Source organism: Phoca vitulina, unplaced genomic scaffold (genome assembly GCF_004348235.1).
Source record: "Phoca vitulina isolate PV1807 unplaced genomic scaffold, GSC_HSeal_1.0 scaffold33, whole genome shotgun sequence".
In the NCBI taxonomy this organism is placed as follows: domain Eukaryota; kingdom Metazoa; phylum Chordata; class Mammalia; order Carnivora; family Phocidae; genus Phoca; species Phoca vitulina.
In genome coordinates this window covers 8,104,811-8,119,139 of record NW_022589736.1, presented here as the reverse complement: position 1 = coordinate 8,119,139, position 14,329 = coordinate 8,104,811, and the positions used below count along the sequence as shown (strand labels likewise).

General features: G+C 51.0%; 1 protein-coding gene across 5 annotated transcripts in view; it reads right to left on the bottom strand.

Annotated features, from left to right (window-relative positions):
* Nucleotides 1–14,329, bottom strand: part of PFKFB3 (6-phosphofructo-2-kinase/fructose-2,6-biphosphatase 3) — a 78,370-nt gene that overhangs the window by 25,221 nt on the left and 38,820 nt on the right. Inside the window, exon 1 of one of the 5 annotated variants that reach the window (XM_032425537.1) lies at nucleotides 2,093–2,593. The exons of 1 other annotated variant lie outside the window; for it this stretch is intronic. In XM_032425537.1, the coding sequence (XP_032281428.1) occupies nucleotides 2,093–2,168 (76 nt within the window). In that variant the 5' untranslated portion in view covers nucleotides 2,169–2,593. Of the gene's footprint in view, nucleotides 1–2,092; nucleotides 2,594–14,329 lie in introns of those variants that run through there. 3 more of the 5 variants (XM_032425539.1, XM_032425540.1, XM_032425538.1) reach the window with 3 other exon arrangements.

Sequence of the window (14,329 nt, the reverse complement as noted above, 5' to 3'; positions counted from 1 at the left end):
TCTCACAGGGATTTTAGGCAAATCTCTCATCTGCGTGCGAGACGTGCAGACTGATAGCGTCTAATGGATGGGTCTCTGAGGCCGGGAGGAAGGAAGCATAGCTGCACACTTGTCTGTCTCCGATTCACACGACTGAGCGAATGCCAGCCAATCTCAGCGCCCCCACACGGAACCTCACGCCTCCACCATGAACCTCGGGGGACTACTAAATGTGTGCACGTGTGTACACACTTACCTACAAACACACGTGTGTACGTACAGAGAACCAACCTTTATTTGCATGACCAATTACAGTTTACAAAGTGCTCCAGAAATACTGGTTTTATTCAAAAGTCAAAAAGGGTGGGGTTGTTTCTGTGTCTTGCCACGGCCACATCTCCCTCACGATTTAGGGCACTGCATTCCCCACTACCAATCGGGGAATACTGTGGTCAGCCCCAGCGCAGAAAGCTATTTAAGAGTGTATGTGAAAGCAAGAAACAGACCTGCAAAGCCCCGGCCCTTGGCTACCTTGCAAAGAAACCAGTTCTTAAGGCTTCTGGGACCCCGAGAACCCCAGGTCCGGCAGAGGGGGTAAGCTGGTGGAGGAGCGGCCCCCAGTGTCTGGAGCACCTTGCCAGGTCCCCATCACCAGGATGACCTAGGAGCACCGCACAGCCAGCTCTCTCCGCCTCCTGTCTGGGGCACGGGGGGTGGGGGGGGTTGTTGGTTGGTGATTCAGACCTGGGCAAAGCCTGAGGTGGCAAGATGTCACCATGGCCTCAGTGACCATCCCCTGAGAAACGTGGCAGCAGAGAAGGCCAGCAGGGGGCCTGGCGCTCAGGGACCATCACTGCCTAGAAGCCGCTTTGAGGATCTGGACACAGGATCCCATGTTTACCTCTCAGGTAACCTGAGCCTGCCTGAGGCAGAACACCCAGCACTCGACTCACCCCATCCACCCTCCACCCGGTAGGCTCCCGGGTGCGTTACCTGGAGAGCAGGTGTTGCCTTCAAACCACTCGGACCACCCTTTTAATAGGTGCCTCTCTCCGCAGCTTAGGGACAGAGCCCAAGATGAAAGGTAAACCTTTCCAAAGCATTTATGGCCCATGACAGGGCAGGAAGGTGAACTGCCAGCAAATTTCAAGCACGGTGGATTGTGTGTGTGTATGTGTGTGTGTGTGTGTGTGTCTGTGTGTAGCTCACCCGCGCGCATAATGCTGCCAACTGTGCGGTCACTGATCCACGGACCCTCCCCAGCCCCAGGAGCACAGGCTTGGTTCCAGGCAGCTCTCTTCTCGCCCCCAGCACAGGAACTGGGGGTAGAAGCCGGGAGAAGAAGAAAGAAAATATACTGAAGAAAAAAGGAGAGAGCGAGGAGATAGGGAGGTAGAGAGGGAGCAGACAGAAATATAAAGAGATTAAAACTACGCAGAAGAGAGAAACGGGATAGAAATTTAGAGAAGGGATAGAACTATGGAAAGCGAGAGAGAGGGGCGACGGAAACGGAGGTGGAGAGGAGGGAGAGAGAAAGGCAGAGAGCAGGGGAGGGAGCGAAGGCAGAGAAAGGGTGGGGAAAGACCCGCCGCGTCCCTCGGCCGGGACTTGGCCCGGCAGGCGCCCGGGAGAGCGGCTCCGGCTGGGGGACACGCGGGCGTCCCTGGCCCAGCGTCCGCGCAGCGTAGGCTTCCCGCCGGGCTCTGCGCGTCCCGCTCCCGGCGCTCCGGAGCGGAGGCCGGGGCGCGCTCGGAGTTTCCGAGTGCCTCTGCGCTCCCGCGGCGAGCCGAGCGGAGCACGGCGGGGCGGCGGGCCGGGCCACAGCGCCCCCGACGCCGGCCCGAGGAGGCGCAGCGCCCGCGCCCCAGCCCGCGCGGTCTCCGCCCCGCGGCCAGAGCTACGGGACCCGCCCGTCCGCGGGGAGGAGCGGGAAGCGCCGGGCCCCGGCCCGCAGGGACCCGCCGAGGAGGGCGGCGCCGGGCCCGGCACGAGCGCGCCGGAGGAGCGGAGTCGGCACTACAGCGCCCCGCCAGCGCCCGCCACACAATGGCCGGGCTCTCCACGCGGCGCGGCGCTCCCCTGCAGCCCGGCCCCCGCGCGAATCTGCACTCACATCTGGGCAGCGAGGGGCGGTGGTCGACGGGGATCCAGATCTTCTGCACTCGGCTCTGAGTCAGCTCCAAGGGCATCTTCACAGCCTAGACTCGGCGGCCCTCCGCCCCCCGCGAAGAATTCAGACTTGGGGAGGAGAGCAGCCTGTCGACCCCCGAAACAAAGGGGAAGGGGGGGTGCGTGCGCGGGAGCGCGGCGCGGGAGCTCTCCCGTGCGCTTTTTGGAAACGTGCTTTGTGCTAAATCACGAACGCTCGTCCGGGGCGTGAGGCTCCACGAGAGCGGCGAGAGGGCAGGGTGCTAGGGCTGCACCCGCAGCTGCCGCAGGGCCGGGCTCGTCTACTCGGGAAGCCACCAGGATGCTCGGAGCGCAGTGACAGCCGCGGTCCCCGGGTGCCAGCTCGAGTCCAACAGCCTTGCCTCCCGCTCGTCGCCTCTCCAGCTCTGCTAGGATGCCTAGCTCGGCGCCCGGGCTTTTAAGAGTCGGGACCGGCAGCTACGCAGACGTCAGCCTCGGGGCGGAGACGCATTCTCCGAGATCCAGCCCTCTTTCACGTGGGGGTGGGCAAGCCAGGAGGTGACCTGCTGGCGCCCCCTGCAGGTCGGCCACAGCAGCGCGCCTTGCTCCTTCAATCCCTCTGATGACGCCCTAAACTCAGCTCTGGCTGAAAAGTCCCACTCTCTGAGCTTCCTCCTACGTCCTCTAAAGATGACTGGCACAGCTTCCCAGAATAATCACCTCACTGGTGCTGGGAAGAAAGAAGCGGAGCCGTCCAGTGTGGTGCGTGGACCCCCGCAGCCGAATTACCTTGGATGCATCCTACTGACTCGGCCTCTCTGGGCATGAGACCCCAACACTCTACATTCTTAACACGCGATCCAGGTTAGGCACAGTCAAGTTGAAGACCCGGGCTTAGGGCTACAGGTTGGAGAGAGGTTGGGGGATTCGGGGGTGGGGGTCTCTGCTACCTTAGAGAGAAGCCAGAAGGGAGATGACGAGAGCGCCTGTGTCGCATAGGTCTCTGGGTCACCCCTTGCCAAAGCTGCTCCCTGATAATACCTGTGAGTCTCATCCAGCACGACCCCTGCCACCCACGGGGAGGGGGCTTCCCTGGTCGTCCTTCCTCACCGCGCCCACTTTCCTAAATCCCTTAGAAAACTTGACTTGTGCTGCACATTGCTCCCCCAGCTCCCAGCCCTAAGACCTGGAACCCGGTCTTCCCCCCCCCCCCCCCCCCAGCGTCTGCTGAGAGGCCCAAGGGGCTGGGCACCAGAAGGGGACAGGAAAGCCCCGGAGGCCGGACTGAAATGGACCGAGTCATCTTGGTCTTCGCTGTCACCACTTACAGTATTTTCAATATACCTTAATCTCTCTGAGTAGAAGAGTAAGTAAAACTAGAGCCTATTCCGACCTGCAATTCATTACCTGACTGTAAGCCCCGGGAAACTATTGGGAGGTGGCACCTTAATTAGGCAAACCCCTAAAATTAATGACATTTATCCGGCACAGCTCACATCCCTTCCTCGCCTTTTTTTTTTTTTTTTTTTTTTTTGCGTGTGTGTGTGTGTGTGTGTGTGTGTGTGTGTGTGTTTCCTGCCTCCACGGTCCTCGGAGTTTTGCACCAGCTAGTGACATGGGACAGTCGTGTGGTCAGGCCAGTGCCCACCCTGTGAAGATCCGGGGTGCTTTTAGCAGGGACTGCCGCCCGCATAGTGGTCTTCCACGCATGTGGCTTTAGCACGCCGTACATCAGCACCGAAGCGGTGCCCTGCCTTGCAGAGGTGCCTAGCTCACTCTGAGGTTGTGCTGTGATTGGAAGGAAGAAGGCGGCGCTCCCTGAAATCCACACTGCTCTAGAACAGTCTGCGCAGAGCCTGCCACACGTCGCTCACGTCCCGCTCGGCTCCGCTGGACCGCGCCCGCTCCCTGGCGGCAGGCACAGCTGCTCCCGCCCCGCCCCTCCTGGGCCTCCCTCCCGGGCCTCCCTCCCTTCCCGGCACCCCAGCCTGCCCAGGGGCCGGGAGTGTCGAGCGTCGCCCACTGCGCGGGTGTCCCCGACCCCCACTCCGGGCACCCCCGCCCAGCCAGGCCCTTCCCCCCCCTTCTCCGCACCCCAGCCGGCCCAGGGGCCGCGAGCGCCCCAACGTAGCCCGCGGCGCGGGTACCCCGGACCCCACCCCCACCCCGCGTCGCGACTGCGCTCCGGGCAGCCGCCCCCCTCCCCCCGCCGCGGCCCTCCCCGGGAGTCCCTGCTCTCCCTCTGACAGCTTTGCTGACTGTCTGGTTTCGGCGCTCGGGCAGCTGTTCAGAAACCCGAGTGCATTGCATGGGACTTGTTTTTCTGCAGTGGGAGCAAATGCCAGAGATGACACCCTATAACGCCCCAGGGAGAGTCCCCCTCCACTCTTGAAACAAGAGTGGGCTGATCCAGAGAAAAACAGCAGCGAACGAGCGCTGGAGCCCTCGGGAAAGTTGCTGGCTGGGGTTCGCTGGGGTCAGGGAGGGGGCCCGCTGTGCGCGTGCGAGTGGCTGCACCCCTCCATGCTTGCACACTTGCCTCTCCGGGAAGAATCGGAAGAATCGGAGTGCCTGGTTGTGTGCCTGCTACTATCCCATCGGGTTTTTTGCACACAGCCAGGGCACGGGGCGAGGTGGCACTCTTCCAACCTCTAAGCTTGCAAACAGCTGTGGGTTTCAGCTCAGGGAGAGTGGGGTCCTCCCTAACGGAGGCCCGTCTTTAACGTCCTGACCTAGATAATGTGTCTGGCAGGGTCCAGGTCTGAGAGCAGGGGGCAGTAAGCACTGGCACCAGCCACCAGACCCCTCACTTGCCCTGCCTGTGTGTCCACAATGCCTTGGGCTTGTGTGTCCATGGCTCCGGAGTAAAGAGGAAATTCTTCCTCATCACCGCCTGCACCTGATGGGGGAACAGGCAAACGGAAGTTCACTTAACCCCCTAGCTTCTGAGGTCTAAGTGCAAACAATGTGGGAATAGGTGGGGTTCAAGGAAGACTTCACGCTTGAGAATAAAGCAAGGGGACAGCTAGAACGGGTGTGGCATTCACAACCCTCAAGTCCATTAGGGTAGTGTGCCTATGAGGACAAAATTGCCTCACTGCAAAACCGTTTATAAACAACCCCACTGCGGCTGAATTCCAAGAATGTACTAGTTCAGAGTTTACTGATTTAGACATCCTCCTAACTCTTTCCCTAGTTCTGCTAATGGGTCCATCCTCTACCAACTCCCCTGTCACCAATCTGGTGATTAGACGCGCAGTCCTTCAGAAACGGCTGCAGAGGATATAAAAACGTCTGTAATAAAGTGAGATCTGGCAGACAGGACAGCTCCAAGTACTAGGGAAGATTCCATGGTCCAGGGCACAAGTAAGGCTAGATGGAACCTTCCAGATGAGTCAGCCCTTTGTTTTAATGGAGGAAGGGGAAGTTTAGAGATGAGAGGGGTTAAGGAACTAGGTCAAAGGTCAAGACTGCCAGTTATTAAATCTTTTCCCTGACTTGACACAGACATCTGATAGTTCCCCAGGGGACTCGTGATGGGCACAGTTTAACCCCAGGGTGCTGAGTGGAGTCTGGTGAAGGGGAAGACTGCACTGTACCTCAGACCTTCTCGCCCAGAACCGCTGAGCTGCCGGACAGAAAAGAACAGAGAAAGACCTTCTTGCACAGTAATGCCTGGTGCAGGTGCTTATAGAGAATTCTTTAGCGAGGCGGAGACTCAGAGAAAGATGGTGGGAACGGTTTTCTCCATGACACGCTCTTCCCTCTTGGCCAACGTCATCTAACCCTTACCCCCGTTCCCCGACGGGGCTAAACAACAGCAAGAAGCGAACCCCACTTGCAAGATCTTGTGCCAGCTAGCCAGACTGCAACCTTTAAACCATGCCATACCCACCTCCTCCCCAGCGAGAGAATGAGAGGACAAGCTGCGGCAGGCTGGGAGCCATCAGAAGTTGTTAATTAGACACAACGTGTCGTCATTTGCTCCTTTAACAATCCCATGTCTGAGAGAGTGAAATGAGACACCAAATAAAAGACTGAAATAAAGCCTTACCTCACCATCCACCCAAAAACAAGAGAGAGGGTGATTTTTTATGTTTGTCACTCGTACATGAATGGGAACACAGACACAGATGCCCGCACGATGCCACCTCAGGGGGTAGAAAACCCAACTCACAACCTGCCCAGGGAGGTTTACGGAAGCTCCATTGATAATCACCAAAAAGTGGAAGCAGCCAAGATGTGCTTCTGGAGGTGAATGGATAAATAAACGGTGGGCCATCCAGACAGCGGGGTATCATTCAGCACTAAAAAAGAAATGAGCCATCGAGCCATGAAAAGATATGGAGACCTCTGTGCATATTATGCAGAGTCTGAAAAGGCTCCACATGGTATGATTCCATGACATGCTGGAAAACGCACAACTATGGAGGCAGTAAAATGATCAATGGTTTGCCAAAGGCTGGGGGAGAGAAACAGTTAACAGGAGAAACACGGGGTGATGCAGGGCAGTGAAACTACTCTGTCGGGTACTATAATGGTGGATACACGTCATTACACATTTATCGAAAGTCCTAGAAGGCACAACACCAAGAGTGAGCCCCCAGGTAAACTAGGGACTTTAGGAGATGATGACGCGTCGGCGCACGTTCATCCTTAGTCAAAATGCGCCACTGGCGAGTAATGTGGACAATGCAGGAAGCTGTGCACGTGTGGGGCAGGGATATACGACAGCGCTCCACGCTCCTCGCAACTTTGCTGCGAACCAAAAACTCCAAAAAATAAAGTCTATTTAAAAAGTCGCTTTGTGGGGCGCCTGGGTGGCTCAGTCGTTAAGCATCTGCCTTCGGCTCAGGTCATGATCCCAGGGTCCTGGGATCGAGCCCCGCATCGGGCTCCCTGTTTCACGGGAAGCCTGTTTCTCCCTCTCCCACTCCCCCTGCTTGTGTTCCCTCTCTCGCTGTGTCTCTCTCTGTCAAATAAAACAAAAAAAGTCTTAAAAAAAAAAGCAACTATTAAAAAAAAAAATCGCTTTGTTTCTGCCAGTGTCATACACTTGTCTCCCATCAAGTGGACTTACATGTCTCATTATGAGGCTGTGACAATGTTCCTCAGTGGCCACAGCCGGAGGTCTGGGTGAACAGATGAAAAGTGGGCTGCCCAAGTCCCACTGAACCCTACAGCAAATTCCCATCTCCCTCCGCCCAGGCTGTGTTTCTCCACTTTACTTAGGGCACGCCCCTGAGCTTGGGACCAGGCTCTTAAAACTGCCTGTCGGTGTTTCTTACCCAGCATCAAGCCTAGCTACTGCTCTCAGAGTATCTTATACTCCTGGTCGACCTCCTCACCCAAGACCAGGACATAAACTATTTGTGTTTTAAAAGTATTATCTTGTGACTTCAAAATATTTGTGATTTTTAAAAACCAGATACCCTAAAGTCCAGTTCACGGGATCATACCAATGTTAATTTCCTGGTTTTGATATTTGACAGTCACGTACGATGTCCCCAACAGAGGAAGCTGAGTGAAGGGTCCATGGGACTCTATGAACTATTTTGTAACTTCTTATATTTCCAAATAAAAAGCTTTAAGAAAACAAAATATTTAAAATCAGTGAGAGTTCAGTTTCCTCAAATCCTGCGTAAAACAAAGACCCAGATTGTGTCAATCCAGGCATTGAGGGAGAAGGGAACTGGCAGAGAGGTAGTCAAGAACTCTGTGGTGATTTGCATATGTTCCTAACATCTTAGCTTCTTGCAAATGACACACATACACAAACAGAATTTGCATGAATCCTGTACCTGTGGAAAAACAGAATCAAGCTCAAGCTGTGTTTTAATTTAGGGGGAAAGGATTCTATTTCTGGGCTTTGCATAGATCTTCGGGAAAATATCAATGGGTTTGTAGTTTGTCCCCAATGTGCATGCCTAAAACAAAATAAGGGAAAGACAATCGTGCAGAGTTCAGTTGAGGGCTCCAAGAGGTCCTCACTGATCCTGTCTTTCCCTGAGGGGAAAGGAGCACAAGGATGGGGGACGATTTGAGAAGTTCACTGCCCATCTTCTGGTGTCTAGCGTTTATTAGATACTCACAGCAGTGACTGTGTGTCAGCTGCTGCAAGAAGCAAACTGTGCTGGGATCTCACCGATCTTGGGTCCCGCCAGGGAAGAGAAGTGGGTGGGCAAATAGCTTGTCATCATGGTGTTGTGTGCCCAGCCTCATGCTGAGTATTACAAAGAAAAAAGCTCCCACGCCCAAGAGCTTGTAACTTAAGACCAGAGGGGGAAATGTCCATGTCTGAGAATAAAAACGGAACGAAGAGAGAGGTGGTAGGTAAATGCAGGCTGTGGGGAGGTCCCTTGGGAATAGTAAGAAACGTTTGCACATAATGGGGGCAGATCAGCTGGTAATTTCATATCCATCTCATGGTTCTTCAGTTTTTCTCTGAGTCCAAGAGGACACATGGAACGAAGTTAACATCTCTCATTTCTTCCCACATTCAACAAGTATTCACCGAGAGCCACTGTACCAGGGAGGATAAGGACAAGTAAGATGTGGTCCTTGCCAGAATTACGAATTACTCTGGAATTTCATAGTGTCCCCCCAGTGTGCGTGCATGCACGCACGCACACACACACACTCACTCACTCCTCCCTTTGTTCCTTACAGTTAAGGAAACTGAGGCTCAGAAATATTCAATTCCTTGCTTGTGATCACATAGCTAATGAGCCAATGAATAAAAAACATGATCTTCAACGAGCCTGGTAGTCTTTCAAGCCTCTCCCATTTCAATCGCCTTCCAAGTGGGACATGCAATTTCCTTCCCAATAACAATGCTAACAACAAAATCTTGAATCCAAGTGGTTTTTGATGATGGTCTCGAAATGACTTAGAATTTGGCTATGGTATGGAAATAAGATGCAGAATCATCTTCAGAAACTGCTGTGAGGATTCATACCTAAAACCTTTCACATGATCCTACAAGGGAAGGTGCTACTTAACAGATGAAAACAAAGCCAGCCCCGCAGAGATTCACACATCTTTGTACTCCAGCAGGCACATCTGGAGAGCCTTCACCTTACGATGTAGGAAAGGCCCATGGCGCAGGAGAACAAACAGCCCAAAGTTTATAGCCGCCATGTCCACAAGAGCCAAAATATGGAAAGAGCCCAGATGTCCATCGAGAGATGAATGGATAAAGAAGATATGGTATATATATACAATGGAATATCACTCAGACATCAAAAAAAATGAAATCTCGCCATTTGCAACGACAAAGATAAAACTAGAGGGTATTATGGTAAGTGATATAAGTCAGTCAGAGAAAGACAATTATAATATGATTTCACTCATATGTGGAGTTTAAGAAACAAAACAGAGGATAGGGGAAGGGAGGGAAAAATAAAATAAGAGGAAAATAGAGAGGGAGACAAACCATAAGAGACTCTTAACTCTAGGAAACAAACAGGGTTCCTGGAAGTTAGGTGGGTTGGGGGGTGGGGTAACTGGGTGATGGGCATTAAGGAGGGCACACGATGGAATGAGCACTGGGTGTTATATACAACTGATGAATCACTAAACTCTACCTCTGAAACTAATAATACACTGTATGTTAATTAATTGAATTTAAATTTAAAAAAAAGAAAGAAGTAACAGTTTTGTGAAAGGAAACTGCATCAGCATTAAAAAAAAAGAAAAAAGAGGTGAAGGAGACCTTGGGCTTTTGTGTACTTGCCAAAGGTCTTAGAATGTCCTAATTTATTAGTAAAGGGAAAGAAAGAAAGAAGAAATACTCCTACGTCTCCAACATTATCCAAATTATTAGATAAATCTCAAATTTCTATTGTCAGTAATACATTTTTACAGAATGGTTGCTTCACCCAGGTTGTCAATAGCCTGACATCTCTATGCCATACCGTAGGGGCTACAATCTTAGCTTAAGATTTTGTAGTAGTAGAAAGAAACAGGTGAAACTAGCATCAGTAATATATTTTAGTTAACGTCATAAATCCAAAATATCGTCATCTCCACGTTACGTTGTTACACACTGAGCTCTTTTACGTTCCATATGTTAGCCGTCTTCGATCTCCCTTCCAGACATCTGGAGTAAGAGCCGTCCAAGGAAAGGAAATAGGAACAAAGGCTCTGGAGTGGGATCTTGATGTGGGATAGAGCCAGGGTGGGTGGAACAGGGAGGGCTTCAACGTGAGGAGGTAGGTGGAGCCCCATCAAGTAGCACCTTATAGATCCATCTGGAAGGCTGGTTCCTCTTCTGAGAAAGCTAGAAAGCCACTGGAGGGCGATAAGAAGACTGAGCAATACATTGGGGCGCCTGGGTGGCTCAGTTGGTTAAGCGCCTGCCTTCAGCTCAGGTCATGATCCCAGGGTCCTGGGATCGAGCCCCGCGTCGGGCTCCCTGTTCCGCGGGAGCCTGCTTCTCCCTCTCCTACTCCCCCTTCTTGTGTTCCCTCTCTCGCTGTCTCTCTCTCTGTCGAATAAATAAATAAAATCTTTTAAAAAAATAAAAAAAGAAGACTGAGCAATATAACGAATGACCCGCTAGGACAGGGAGGCCATATTCATGAATACATTCATGCTCACTGATGTCTCCATCCTGAGTGCCTGGAACATAGGCACACCCACGGTAGGCTCTCAGGGGTTGACCGAATGAGAACTTGTTTAAAGACTGGCCTCTGGTTGCTGTGTTAAGAACAGGTTATAACATGCAGGCAATGATCTTGGGACCCTGAAATAATCATAAGGTCCAGAACCTCTGATCTGGATTTATAAGGAAGAGGGGGTGAATGACAGCTCAAGAAACAGGCTCCTGCATGGAGATGTGTTTCAAACAACTTGGCTCTCAATTTCTCCTCCACACCTCCCCCAAATAATGTTTATCCTTGTGAAACTGAAAGAGGAAGGTGAACCAGAAAGCTTTATTCTGGAAAATTTCTCTCGAAGGTTTGAAAACAAGAGGGGGGTGGGGCAGAAAAACAGCTGGATGTTGGAACCCGTAACTGAGCTATATGAAGCAGTAGGGGCCCCTCATATCATGAAAAAAGTTATCATCTGCAGTGAGAATAAATTAATGGACAATTCATTGAGACACCGATGTATCAGGCTGCCTTAGCTCTTCGAGAATAGCCAATACAGTAACCCACTTTCTCCTGTCTCTGGTCCACCATGCACAGCAGCCTTCTAATTATCACTCCCCTTCTCTCGCAGAGAGAACTACCACTTACCTCCTCTCGCAGAATTACCATTTGTCTTCTCTCACAGAGAACTCACAGGTGAGCTGCCTTCAATGGTCTACTCCAACCCACAGTTGGAAATGCATCAAGTGGGCAATCTATATTTACATGCCATTCTCTGACCAGTTTGGTTTGTGACTCAGTCTCCCAAAGCTTGCCTATCTCTGGACGCACTGCTAAAATCCAATTCTAAAGAGAAAAATCTGAGGACCAGACCCACACCAAGCCAGCCATCTGAGAGGGCACGGCTGAGGGGTCAGCCAGGTTTCTCTCTGCCGCTGCCATCTTGCTTCTTTTCATTGTCAGCATGGAGATATGCCTGGGAACACTCATGGCTTTGTTTCTTGCCAGAGTAGTTTCTCAATGACGATATTTTATAGACACAGATACAAAACAAAGAGAGATTGAAGAAAACATCCAGGAGTGTGGTAAGACCCAGATCAACCAATGTAACATCTCTGGGTAGAGAGAAACCATGGCTACTACTGACCCCAGATGTCTCCCTGCGTAAGGATCTTCCATGACCCTCATGACACTTTCTCTCCAATGACAGGTGAAAAAGAAACAGGAGAAAACTCACTTTTGCTAAGAAAAAGACTATGTGACTTTCAGAAGGTGAAAGATTTTCAGAGTGCATCACTAGATAAATTGTACACAGGTCTGTTCAAGGAGGATAAGTTGGACAACCCCCGGCATTATTGTTCTTGATAGTTCAGGCTGTTTCTTCATCAGTAAGAAGATGATTACTCAGCCATCACTCATCCATCATCGTGGATCAGAGTTGCCAAGAATAGTGTGCAACCAGCTGGACAGTGATTAAGCCTGCGAAACACGCAGGCAGCCTGACAGCCCTCCACCGTCCCCGCGGCAAGCTCACAACAACACAGCTCGTCGCCAGACACCTGTGCACAGCTTCAGGGGGATGGTGGCACCAGCAGTACCCTGATATGGCAGGCTGGACGCTGAATGTGCACCCAGCCACTTACCACCCAGTGTCTGGGACAATATTACACACGCTACCTGGCTCTCCTCTCCCACCCATCATCCCCCAATGCCAGGAACCTCCTTGTGTAAAGAGACAGTGGGCATAACAGCATTATTCACAAGAGCCAAAAGCCCAAGTGTCTATCAACGGATGGATGTATCGGATAAACAAAACGTGGTCCATCCATACAATGGAATACTCTTCAGCCATGAAAAGGAAGTACTGAAGCATGCTGAAACATGGATGAATCCTGAAACATCAAGGCAATGGACTGGAGCTGTGTTCTCCCAAAACCCCTATGTTGGCCCCTAACCCCTAGCACCTCAGAATGTCGCTGTATTTGGACATAGTGTCTTTAAAGAAGTCATTAAATTAAATGAGGTTAGGGTGGGCCCCAATCCAACTTGATGAATTTCTCTGCGAGAAGCAGAAATTTGGGCACACAAAGAGACTCCAGGCATGTGTGCACACAGAGGAAAGACCATACGGGGACACGGCCAGCCGGTGGTCATCTACAAGCCAAGGAGGGAGGCCTCAGGAAACACCAAACCTCATCTTGGACTTCCAGCCTCCAGAACTGTGAGAAAATAAATTTCTGTGGTTTAAGCCCCCCGTGATAGTTTGTTAGAGCAGCCCAAGCAAACTCATACAATTATGCTAAGTGAAAGGAAGCAGACACAAAAAGTCATGTATCACATGAGTCCACTGACATAAAATCTCTAGGATTGGTAAATCCATAGAGACAGAAGGCAGATTTGTGACAGCCAGGGCGTGGGGGAAGGGGTGAAGGAGGAGGGCCTGCTTCATGGGGATGGAGCTTCCTTTTGGAGTGATGACAATATTTTGGAGCCAGACAGAGGTGATGGTTGCTCAACACTGTGAATGTGTAAATGTTACTCAATTGTGCACTTTAACATGGTTGGTTTTACAAGGTGAAATCAGAGAGGGAGACAAACACTAAGAGTCTCTTAACTCTAGGAAACAAACAGGGTTGCTGGAGGGGGGGTGGGTGGGTGATGGGGTAACTGGGTGATGGGCATGAAGGAGGGCACATGATGTAATGAGCACTGGGTGTTCTATGCAACTGATGAATCACTGACCTCTACCTCTGAAACTAATAACATAGTATATGTTAATTAGTTGAATTTAAGTAAAATTAAACTTTAAAAATAAAATGGTTTTATATTATGTGATTTTAACTCAATAAAAAAAGAAAAAAAAATCAATGACAGTTAGATGAGAGACAGAAAGCTGAGAAATGTGGAGAAAGGGGAACCCTCCTACACTGTTGGTGGGAATGCAAGCTGGTGCAGCCACTCTGGAAAACAGTGTGGAGGTTCCTCAAAAAGTTGAAAATAGAGCTACCATATGATCCAGCAATTGCACTACTGGGTATTTACCCCAAAGATACAAAAGTAGGGACCCGAAAGGGTACGTGCACCCCGATGTTTATAGAAGCAATGTCCACAATAGCCAAACTGTGGAAAGAGCCAAGATGTCCATCGACAGATGAATGGATAAAGAAGATGTGGTATATATATATATATACAATGGAATAGTATGCAGCCATCAAAAGGAATGAGATCTTGCCATTTGCAACGACGTGGATGGAACTGGAGGGTGTTATGCTGAGCGAAATAAGTCAAACAGACAAAGACATGTATCATATGACCTCACTGATATGAGGAATTCTTAATCTCAGGAAACAAACTGAGGCTTGCTGGAGTGGGGGGTGGGGTGGGAGGGATGGGGTCACTGGGTGTTGGACACTGGGGAGGGTATGTGCTCTGGTAAGCGCTGTGAATTGTGCAAGACTGTTGAATCTCAGATCTGTACCTCTGAAACAAATAATGCAATATATGTTAAGAAAGAAAAAAAGAAGAAGAAGAATGTAGCAGGAGGGGAAGAATGAAGGGGGGGAAATCGGAGGGGGAGAAGAACCATGAGAGACAATGGACTCTGAAAAACAAACTGAGGGTTCTAG